General features: G+C 38.0%; 1 protein-coding gene across 1 annotated transcript; it reads right to left on the bottom strand.

Moving 5' to 3' along the window:
• Positions 1-258: 258 nt before the first annotated feature.
• On the bottom strand, positions 259-11178 carry LOC308524763 (uncharacterized protein; the record flags this gene model as incomplete). Its single annotated transcript, XM_081099311.1, has 2 exons — positions 259-1205; positions 10230-11178. 2 exons carry the CDS (start codon positions 11176-11178, stop codon positions 259-261), a joined length of 1896 nt encoding a protein of 631 aa, XP_080955437.1.
• Between the last annotated feature and the right edge of the window lie 1042 nt (positions 11179-12220).

Raw genomic sequence — 12220 nt, 5'->3', positions numbered from 1 at the left:
GTGTAAGATACAAATAACATAACTACTAGGCAATGTGAAAACAGTTATTGGGGCTTTGATCTCTTACAGTAAAACCTGAGGACAAATCAGAGTTGCAACTAGAGGATAATCACTACTTCAACATCAATAAGATGAAAACAACAAAATAATATTTCTAATCTCCCATGCCTTTTACAGATCACTGCTTTCTAAGGCTTATCATATATCATAAACAGCTTCTATAACCTAATTCATGGTATATACATTTGATATTGAACTTCACCTAGGGCATTTACTCAAGATGTTCCATATCCTATGCAGGGCACCTTTTACTTCTTTGTTTCTCAGGCTGTAGATCAAGGGGTTCAGCATGGGTATGATCAAAGTGTAAAACACAGAGGCCATTTTATCACTGTCGAAGGAATGACTGGACTTGGGCTGCATATACATGAAGAATAGAGTTGCATAGAATACAACCACCACTGTCAGGTGAGATCCACAGGTGGAGAAGGCCTTGTGCCTGCCCTCTGCAGACTGCATCTTGAGGATGGCCAGGAGGATCAGTATGTAGGACACAAGGACCACGAGAAGAGATGAAACCAAATTGAACACTGAAAAGATCAGTATTATCAACTCAATGTCACGTGTGCTTGAACATGGCAGTGTCAATAAGGGAAGACTGTCACAATAGAAATGATTGATGGTATTATGGCCACAGAAAGATGAAATAAAAATCTTTATGGTGGTTATCAGAGAGAGAAAAGCACTGTGGAGATAGGGGACTGCTACCAGTGTCCAGCATACCCTTGGTGACATGATGACTGTGTAGAGCAGAGGGTTACAGATGGCCACATAGCGGTCATAGGCCATTGCTGACAGAATGAAAAGTTCACTAATGATGAACAAGATGAAGAACGCTAGCTGGGCTGCACACCAATTGTAGGGAATAGTCTTTTGTTTAGTTACAATGTTTGCCAACATTTTTGGACCCACAGCTGTTGAATAACCAAGGTCAGTGAAAGCCAGGTGTCTGAGAAAGAAGTACATGGGTGTCTGAAGCCTGGAGTCCATCTTGGTGAGGATGATCATTCCCACGTTGCCCACCATGGAGACTGCATAGACAATGAGGAACACCCCAAAGAAGGTGGCCTGCAGCTCAGGGTGGTCTGTGATTCCCATCAGAATGAATTCTGTTAGCACTGTTAGGTTTTGTTGGTCCATGCAGGTTTATCAGAAAACCTATTCTGGATAGAGATAGTCACATGGTCAATAGCTTTTATGTAGTATCATCTAGCAATTTTTTTGTATATAATGTGGGTGTAAATAAAATAAATCCTGATATACCAATTAGGCTATATTAAAATAATCCACTTACCAAAAATAAAAACAGAGACAAGAATAGAGCTGGAGAAAGAGTTTTGTGTTTTCCACTGGGGGAAATTTGTCCTCCTTTAACATTTGATAATATTGGAAGCATTTTGGTTGTCACATCTGAAGGAGCTGTACTACTGGCATCCATGGTTGGCATCTAGTAAGGTTGCTAATTATCCTACTGTGTTAGTGTGTACCCCCCACAAAGAATTTTACAGCCCCAAGTGCCAGTAAGTCTAATGGTGGCAAACCCTGTTATAGGTAACCATATAGATATAAACATAGAAAAAGGCAGTAAATGTAAAAAATGTTGAAAACTGTAGGCATTAGGATTGTAATTGATTCTTAAGCTTTTCTGTTGTCTTTTATGCAATGATAATTACATAATTGCACTTACCAAATTATAGTCACACAATGTGACATGAACCTATGTTAATTACATAATAGCATTTTTAAAATCCAAATTCTAATTACGTGTAGAAACATTTAGAATCCCCTCATTTAAAACATATTTCTTTAATTTAATTTACTAAAACTCACATTGATTTGTTATGCTAAAGTATCTCCAACACCAATTTCAGATGCCATTTGTTTATATTTCACAATCACATATTCAAATATTTATAACTATCCTATAATATAGGTATTGGAATTTTCTTTATAATACACAAATGTTAATTTTAAAAGTGTTCAAAATTAATATTATTACATTTTATGGTAGAATTAAAAAAAGAACATATTTCTTTTAAAGACCTTATGCCTACAGTTGATGCAGGATGACAAAGTTAGCACATGACCAATATTGGACAAATTTGTATCTTATTGAAACTCTAAAACTCATAGTAGATGTTATGTGTATAGGACAATATATTTAGGTAGTTAAAGTCTCTGTAATACTTACACTAGAGGGCCAGTGCACAAATTCATGCACTCGTAAGGTCCCTAGTGGCTGCTGGCCTGGTATTTCCTCCCTTCCCCTAGCTGGCTCAACCCCCTGGTCCAACTCCTGGATGAACTCCCAGTCAAGGGGACAATTTTCATACTATGCTTTTATTATCTAGGTTTTGTTGGATATATTAAGGATTACTTAGTGCTAATGATGTAAGTTTTCTTAATTTCTATACACATCAAAAAATCAATTGTGCCTCATAGTGTGGTTGGAAAGATAAGTCAGAATTAAATGTTTAAATGTATTTATGGAACCTGGAAATACCCCTCTAATATCACACTTTGTGTGTCTGCCTTTATTTTTTAAGTGTAGACAGTATGTAGCTGAAATGGATTACCTTTACACATGTCTACATACATTATTTTTGTGTGACATAGCATCTTTGTCTGGAGTATGCTGATAAAGAGCCCGAGTAATCTGTTATCCAGGTAACTGTCCCTAGAGCACTCCTGCCTCTTTTCACTGGGACCCAACACCATGAGTATAAGTGGAACATAAATGCGTTGTTATTGTGAATAATTGATCTTCTACCTTACTTAAAATATTTAATACAAATTCACATAAAACCTAACATATCTCCTTTTCTCTGGGTGCATTATAACTAACATACATTATGTTGTTTGTAACATAAAATATATATTTTGTCATAATGGAACCTAAGCTAGTATGAGAAAAATGAGCAAATTGAGAAAAAGGAAGATCACTGGAATTGGTTTTATGTGATGAACTTTTGTAAACATTCCCTTTGGATAAAGACATTCTCTACTGAAAAAAAAGGTGTAAAATCACTGCATTACACAACAGTATATTGGCAAGATAAAGTTCAAAGGTATAAATATGGATTCCATGATGTTAAAGTCTGGCCACAAAGGACTCCTCCTAGTATAAAAAAGCTTTTAATGTAGACACAAATAATTATACTGAAACTAAGTTGTATAGAAATATCCCTGACATGCCACCAGTTTTTAAAAAATACTAGAGTAATGCCAAAGTAAAATGAGAATGTCTTCTAAGGTCAAATAAATTATGGACAAAAAATGTTATATACATTTCCTTAAAAAAATGAAAACTATACAATTGATTCTGTGTATATGGAAAATATAAATAGGAGTCACTGAATTAGGTATAAGAAAGCATATAGAAAAATACAAAATTTAAAGCATTACATTTTAAATGTGTTTATGGGAAATCCACATTTTTTTTCACATAAAACATTGCTTCTACTGGTGTGAACTACTGATATACTATCCTGTTCTCAAGTACCTACCATTTTAAGTCATACATACTGAAATACTGGTAAGAAAAATGTAAATGAATGAAATAAGAAGCAATATAAATGTTTTTAGGTGCAATGAAAGGCTAAAGAAAAAATTACATCGGTAGGTGATGGTTTTCCTGGAAGATAATGGACAGAAAAAGGGTTTTCTCTCACCAGCTTTAGACATCTATAGACAGCATCAAATTAGGTTTGTATAGTTTGCTATCTGTGTCTACTATCAAATTATTATTGTTAAAGATATACTCGGTGAGAAATTATATGTGATATCTGACAGATTTCACTGGAAATTGAACACAGTGTACATAAAACTTCAAAATCTTCTACCTTCTAAAAATTGCTTTTCACATCTGAATGTAAGGTGAAAACACCTTTCTGCCCATCAAGTTTATCAGAAAAAATTCACATTCATACATTGATTTAAATATTCAATATTTTTGAGAAGAAGAGCCGAGAGCAGGGGTGGGCAACCTTCCTGTGAGTGTGTGCCAAAACCAGCAAAATCTCTGACTCAAAATTCTTCTGCGTGCCAACCCTAATTTTTTGAGAACATGTTATGCCTACTTGATATCTCTTAAGGTGTACGTATGTGAAGAACCTTGAAGAAATAATAAAATTCATTCGAGCGACAAAAACACAGTATATGATAATGAAAAATACATTTATTTTTTAATGTATACATGTACACTGATAGTCTGACAGAAAACTTTATGACTCCGTTTGATATTATCAGTGGGACTTTTGCTGCTGCATCACTGATGACAGAGATTTTACATCAGGTTATATTTTGTGACCTTCAGAGATATTCACGAGCTACAACTTTCATCCGTCAGGCTACTCCTATTACGAGACAACAAATTTCATCACTGAGAAGAAAGATTCACAAGCGTATGTGGATGAAACCAAAACACTGGTCGGATCTAGGAAGGCAGGGAGAGTTAAGGCAGAGGCATAGAAATTACTCTTCCCCTCTCGTCAATCCATATCTATGGTCTTTAAGATAACTTGTTATGGAAAATTATTTATTTATCTAAGATGCACCTACACTGAATTTATCTGAAAAATAAAAAAGTCAATATTAAGAAAAAAATTGTAAATGGAAGATTATAAGAGAGGGTTTCGCGTGCTAGCAAAGGTTACCTGCGTGCCATGTTTGGCATACGTGCCAGGGATTGCCCACCTCTGGCTTAGAGGCACTAAATGACTCAGGGTTTGGAAGGACATAACACTGGAAATTGAATACTTTCAGCTTGATAATTCTGTCAGAATTTTCCGTTTTCCATTCTTGACTCTTTTGTTTGGCTTTCCTGGCTCTTGGTTTTGTCTCTTGTTATACATATGATTAAGTATTTATGTGATACATAAATTTCACATGAGCACTATGACACTAGCATTGCAAAGATGCTTTTTAGCATTTGGGAAAATATTTTAACAATTAATCTGAATTGAAAGGAGAGCAGCTCTATTGTTCTCATGCATCATCAATAGCATACTATGCACTGAAGCCAAGGAGAAGTCCTGATATTTTGGTTTGGTTTCCCATAGAAAAAGTTGTTATCTTGCAAATGTCACCAACACTATCTGGATATCGGTATAATACAGCATCACATAAAATATCTATCTGCTTACCTGTGATGAAGCCTCTCTCTTGCTTTTCCTGGTGTGCTTTATGACATGAAATAGTGAGAACAATTTAAAGATTATTTCCACTGTCTGATACACTCCCTGAAGATATGCCAAGCAATTTCTTAATTGTCCCTGAAGAATTTCAAAGTTTAACAAAATACAAGGCGGGGAATTTGTTAATTGTATTCATCAGTGAGTTAGATTTGTCTGTTTGTTTTTTTATTAAATTCTTACCTTTTACTCTGGATTAACTTTCTCTCTTTTTTTCTGCTTTGATGATTACTTTTTATGTCTAATGGCTAGGTTATGGTGGCCAGTTCGTTGGTCAAAAATCAGTCTAGGGTTGCTGTGAAGATTTTCTTTAGATGTGATTAACACTCAAATCAATACACTTTGAGTATAGCCAATTACCCTCCACAATGTGGGTGGGCCTCATTCAATCAGTTGAAGGTCTTTAAACAGGAAAGCCTGATGTTTATATGTAGTGTGTATATGTGTTTGTGTGTGTGTGTGTGTGTATACTAGAGGTCCGGTGCACAAAAATTTGTGCACTCCGTGGGGGAGGGGGGTCCCTCAGCCCGGCCTGTGCCCTCTTGCAGTCTGGGACCCCTCAGGGGATGACCACCTGCTGCCTTAGGCCCGCTCCCCAGGGGATTGGGCCTAAGCTGGCAATCACACATCCCTCTGGCAGCCCGGCAGCCCTCGGGGGATGTCCACTTGCCAGTAGGGAGCAGGCCTAAGCTGCAGTCGGACATCCTTAGCGCTGCTGAGGAGGCAGGAGAGGCTCCCACCACCACCGCTGTACTGGCAGCCATCAGCCTGGCTTGTGGCTGAGCAGAGCTCCTCCCATGTGAGAGCGCCCTGACCACCAGAGGACAGCTCCTGCATTGAGCATCTGCCCCCTGGTGGTCCGTGTGTGTCATAGTGACCAGTCATTCCCAGTCCTTCTTCTGTTAGGGTCAGTTTTCATATTACCCTTTTACTATATAGGATAGAGGCCTGGTGCACGGGTGGGGGCCGGCTGGTTTGCCCTGAAGGGTGTCCCGGATCAGGGTGGGGGTCCCACTTGGGTGCCTGGCCAGCCTGGGTGAGGGAATGATGGCTCTTTTCAGCTGGTCACACACCCTTCAGGGTGGGGGCCCCCACTGGGGTGCCTGGCCAGCCTGGATGAGGGGATGATGGCTGTTTGCAGCTAGACACACCCCCTTCAGGGTCAGGGTCCCCATTGGGGTGCCTGGCCAGTCTGGGTGAGGGGCTTAGGGCCGTTTGCAGGCTGGCGGGTGACTGAAGCTCCCAACCTCTCCTTTTTTTCTTTTTTTATTTTTAGTCTGGGATTTATTTAGCTTCTATGGCTGTCACTGGAACTGAGAGCTGCCTTTAGCTCTGAGGCTCGGCTCCAGCTCTGAGACCTCGGCTGCTGAAAGCAGGTATCTCGTTTGTTTGGCTTCTATAATTGAAACACTGTTGCAACTGCAGCTCGGCTGGCTGGCTGAAAGCATGGGGTTTGTTTAGCTTCTATATTTGCAACATAGTTGCTTAGAATGCAGCTCAGAGGTCGGCAGCAGCAGGTGGGGAACCTTGGCTTCCTCCATCACTGGAGCAAGCAAGCCTCCTGTTCGCTTCAGCTGCCTGGCTGCCGGCTGCCATCTTGGTTGGCAGTTAATTTGCATATCTCGCTGATTAGCCAATGGGAAGGGTAGCGAAGTTACAGTTAATTACCATGTTTCTCTATTATTAGATAGGATATCTCAGTGCACGAAATTTGTGCACCAGAGGTTGGGGATCTCTCAGTCCAGCCTGCACCCTCTTGCAATCCGGAACCCCTTGCAGTGTATCCGGCTGCCGGTTTAAGCCAATCCTGGATCCTTGTGGGATTGGACCTAAACTAAGAGTTGGACATCCCTCTCACAATCCGCGACCCCTGGATCCTAATTGCTCACCTGACTGCTTGCCTGATCATCCCTAACTGCTCGCCTGCCTGCCTGATTGCCCCTAACCACTTTTCCTGCTACCTGATCACCCCTAACCATTCTGCCTGCCTGCCTGATTGCCCCTAACTGCTTGCCTGCCTGCCTGATGTCCCCTAACCTCCTCTGCCTCAGCTCCCGTCGCTGCTGCTTCGTCTGGATGGGCCTCTAGAATTATGTCCAGAAGGTCATTTGGCTGTGCAGTAAGTAGCATATTGCACTTTTATTATTATAGATATATTTTCAGATGTTGCTTTTATAACTTTTTAAAGTCATAAAACAATGTTCAGTTTAGGCTAATTATTCTCCTCTACCACAGTAAGACCTTCTTGTGTATTCTACATAAAACCTCATGAATTATGAGTTTTTCTACTCTATGTAACAAATTGTCACAGTTCCTGCCTCTGTTTGAGTTCAGAGTACTGCTGTCTTTAATTTTTTTCATATTGAAACAGAAATTTTAGGGGGATATAGGCAGGTTTAGAGAATTTTTAGAATTGGGGTTCATTAAAAGTAACATAGGGCTGCAGATTGGGAGAGTGTACATTTCCATAACACAAGGAAGCCAGGTGCAGTTATATTTCCATAAGACAAGGCAGCAGCAACAGGTATATTTCCATAAGACAAGGGAACTGGGAGTAGCCAGAAAAGGTCTATATTTACAAAATAAAGAAGAACTCCCAGAAAGCATAGGAGGACAATGAGGGAGGCAGCTTCAGGAATCACTATAGAAACCAATTCCAAAGGGAATTTTGACCAATCAGAGGGGATACCAAGGCACCAAGACTGCAGCCATTATAAGCTTTAGGGAAAAGGAACTCAGTGGGACTCTTTCCCCCTTCCAAGTTGGGAGTCCAATCTGTGGGACTCTTTCCCTCACCCCACATGGGAATCTTCACTTGTTCTTCAATAAACGCCACCTTTGCTATATTACCCCCTGTCCGTGTTTTCATTCTTAGACTCCAGCGGACAAAGAATCGGGGTTCCAGTCCAAAAATTTCGTATCAATGTGATTTTTTCTTTAGCCTTGGGTGGTTTCCACTTGCATGTGCTGATCAGTTATCCCTTGAATAATTGAGGATTATCTGCAGATGCACACGTTCCTTTCTCTGTGAAGCCCCTTGTCTGTAGTACTCTGTCTTGTGAACTCTACTGGACTGTCAACTCTGCCTCATCAGCTGAAGTATTCTTCTAGGTTTTGACCTTTTGGCAGGGTGGCCTAGAAACTCTCTTAAGAAAGGAAAGATGGGTAATCATAGTTCACTTCCCTTATTCTTCATCTCTCAGGGAAACTGTTTTGTTGCCTAATATCATTGTTTTGAAAACTATTGTTTCTTACATCTTGTGTTTGTTTGTTCTTGTTTTAATAACAATCAAGTCCAGTCTCTGTTATTCCACATTAGTTGAAAACAGAAAAGAGTATTCAGCATATCTTAGGTGAGTTCTGGAACTAGTCTTTCCATTCTTTAAAAATAATTAATATTTTTTCAAGCCTTTAACAAACCCCATCAATATGAAGAAATATTTATTGACCTTTTCTTATAAGATGTGTTAAGAATCTACTCATTTCCAATCCTCTGACTCTTTATGCCCTGGCTTAAGTTTCTGTTCTCTCCCAATTATCACAACTAAATGAACTCTCTCAGGTTTTCCCATTTTCAAATTTTAGTATTCTATAGTCTATTGTTTGTATAGAAGTTTTGTTGCAGAAAACCAGAAAAAATCAAGCAATGCTTAGAGAGTACGGATTCACACTTTAATATACACCGGTCGGCGTAGAGAAAAATGAATTCAAATTCTAAGCAGAGCAAACAAGCAGAATTTTTCTTTTTATTAAAGAGCCAGCCCTGTGTGGGCTTAGGGGTTATCTTGCTCAAAGCTGTGGCCTTGAAAACAACACAGTTCTATCCAGTTAAAAAATGCATCTGGCATGGCATGAGAGTATGGGCATATCTAGCCTCTGGCTTACAAAGTCAGACAGGTAAGTTTATCTTCCTTATTATTCAAGCAGGCTAGAAAGCAAAGTTATTTTATTTTTATTTTTTTCAAAATAAGAGGCTGTCTAAAAATTGCAGAGCTGACTTTACAGAATAAGGGACTATTTAAATAGCAGAGAATTTCAAACAGTAGTTTTACAAAATATGGGTTAGCCTTCTCAGTTTAACTTGTCATTTAATGTAAGATTAAATCAATCACTCCTTGGCTCAAAATCCTTCAGGGTCCTTTTATCAATCAGAAGAAAGGGCAAGTTTTACAATGGTCTATATAGTCATACAAAATCAACTTCTGTTACAAGTTTATTATCACATCTTCTATTTCCTAATCACATTTTATTCTTCAACCACCTTTCCTTCTGATGTTCCATAATACAACAACAATATTGTCATTTAAGAACTGTTGCATTTAACTTCTCTCTCTCTGTGATATGGTCTTCTCTGGATATCCATACAGTCCACTCACTCATATCTTCAAGTGTTTATTGAAATGTCACCCTTACTGACAACCTTAAAATTTAAACTCTATTCTGGTTGCTTGTTCTATTATGTTTTTATATTGCTCAACACCATCCATCATATTATATAACTTACTTCTCATACTGCCTCTACTCTGATTTTGTCTTAGCTCCATAAATAGAGAAATTTTGTCTATTACTCTTAAAAATGTAAGTATATTTCCTGGAATCAATCTAGTTCTATAATCAGGTATCTTTTATATATTTCAGGTATTTTTGTATGCCTATACCATGTAATTTTGAATAAAATATAGAGGTTAGTTTCATAAAAATAAATATTTAATGGAAGCAAAAAAAGCTACATGTGAGAACATATAGGAATGGCACCTAATCTGACTTTGAATAGTTGTAAGTTAATATCTGAAATATAAGCAAAAAGTAGTCATTTATTAGTGATATATTTTGTTTGAAAATAACAAATACTTTTCTTATTTCTATGCCTATCACACATTGATTCTTGCCCATTTCATGAAGGTAACAACACAAGATTAAAACAATGACACTTAGTGTACATTGGCTAATACATAAGTTATTGCTACCATATCTTACAGTGAATTTTCAACAGAATGTTTGCACACATGTTCCAGGTTCTAGTTAGGGCATTTTTCACCTCCTTGTTCCTCAAACTGTAAATCAAGGGATTCAGCATGGGTATGACCAAAGTGTAAAATAAAGAGGCCATTTTGTCAGTATCAAATGAATGACTGGACTTGGGCTGCACATACATAAAGAATAAGGTACCATAGAATATGACTATGACCGTCAGGTGAGATCCACAGGTAGAGAAAGCCTTGTGCCTGCCCTCTGCAGAATTCATCCTGAGGATGGCAACCAGGATCAGAATGTAGGACACAAGGACTATCAGAAGAGATGAAACTAGATTAAAAGCTGCAAAACTCAGAATGATCAATTTGATTTCATGTGTGTCTGAGCAGAGCAAAGATATCAATGGCAGACTATCACAGTAGAAATGCCTGATGACATTACAGCCACAGAATGATAAAATGAAAATTTTTGTGGTGATCAGCAAAGACAAAAAGACACTGTATACATAGGGCATTGTGACCAGCAAGTGACAAAGTCTTCGTGACATGATGACTGTGTAGAGTAGAGGGTTACAGATGGCCACATAGCGGTCATAGGCCATTGCTGACAAAATAAAAATTTCACTGGTGATAAACATATTGAAGAAAGTGAGTTGGGTAGCACACCAATTATAAGAGATTGTATGTTGATTGACAGCTAAATTTACTAGCATTTTAGGTCCTACAGTTGTTGAGTAACCAAGATCAGTGAAAGCCAAGTGTCTCAGGAAAAAGTACATGGGTGTTTGTAGCCTGGAGTCTATCTTGGTGAGGATAATCAAGCCCAGGTTACCCACCAAGGAGACTGTGTAAACAATGAGGAAGAGCCCAAATAATGGAGCCTGCAGCCCTGGGAGGTCCGTGATCCCCATTAGTATGAATTCTTTCAACATTGTTAGATTGTGGTTGTCCATCCAGGCCCTTCAGGAAACCTATAATGGGAATAAATACACAGATAATCAATACATGTCATGAACTATGACTAGAGATTTCCATTGTAATAAGTGATTAAAGGTTTAAATTTTTCATTTATGGCTTGTTGCTTTAATTGGCTACTCTAAACTTAACAGATCAATTACTTCTTGCCCTGCTTAGCAAAGCTCTTGACAGGTTTCTTAGAATTGACACAAAAGCACAAGCAACAAATGTAAAAATACAGAAATTAGTGCTTTTTCAAAATTATAAAACAGACTTTTGTACACTGAAGGACATTATCAAATAATTAAAATGTGACCCACACAAAGTGAAAAAATGCAAGTAATATATCTGTGACGTTTCTAGTATGTACAATATACAAACGACTTGTACAAATCAATAACAAAATAGTAAACAACTCACATATTTTTAAAAAGGCAAAAGACCTGAACAGACATTTATTACGGAAAACATACAAGTGACCAATAAGTCCATGAAAAGTGGCTTACCAACATTTGTCATTAGAAAAATACAAGTTAAAACTCCACTGAGGTACTGTTTTACACCCTCTAGGATGGTTATTTAAAAACACACACACAGAAAATTACAAATGCTGGCAACAGTGTGGAGATATTAGAATCTTTGTACACTTTTTTTAGGTCATTTAAACTGGAATAAGCCAATATGAAAACATTTTGATTGTTATTCAATTAGCTAATCATAGAATTGTCATTATGACGCAATCCCACCCTTAGATATATACCCAGAAGTTAGGAAAACCTTGTTAAATTTACACATAAACTTACAGGTAAATATTCATAGCACTATTCCTAATAGTCAAAAACAGATATAACCCCAAAGCCCATCACTTTAAAAAGGATATAGCGAGTATGGTATATCCATACAATGAAATATTAGTAATGCACAAAAGGAAAAAAGTATTAATACATGTTATTACATGAATGATCCTTTAAGACATTATGCAAAGTAAAAGAAGCAAACTATAAAATGTCTCATGCTGGCCGAAACCGGTTTGGCGCA

The sequence above is a fragment of the Myotis nattereri genome, assembly GCF_964212035.1.
Source record: "Myotis nattereri genome assembly, chromosome: 9".
Taxonomy (NCBI): Eukaryota; Metazoa; Chordata; class Mammalia; order Chiroptera; family Vespertilionidae; genus Myotis; species Myotis nattereri.
The sequence above is the reverse complement of the archived record's forward strand: the minus strand, read 5'-3'. Positions and strand labels throughout refer to the sequence as shown.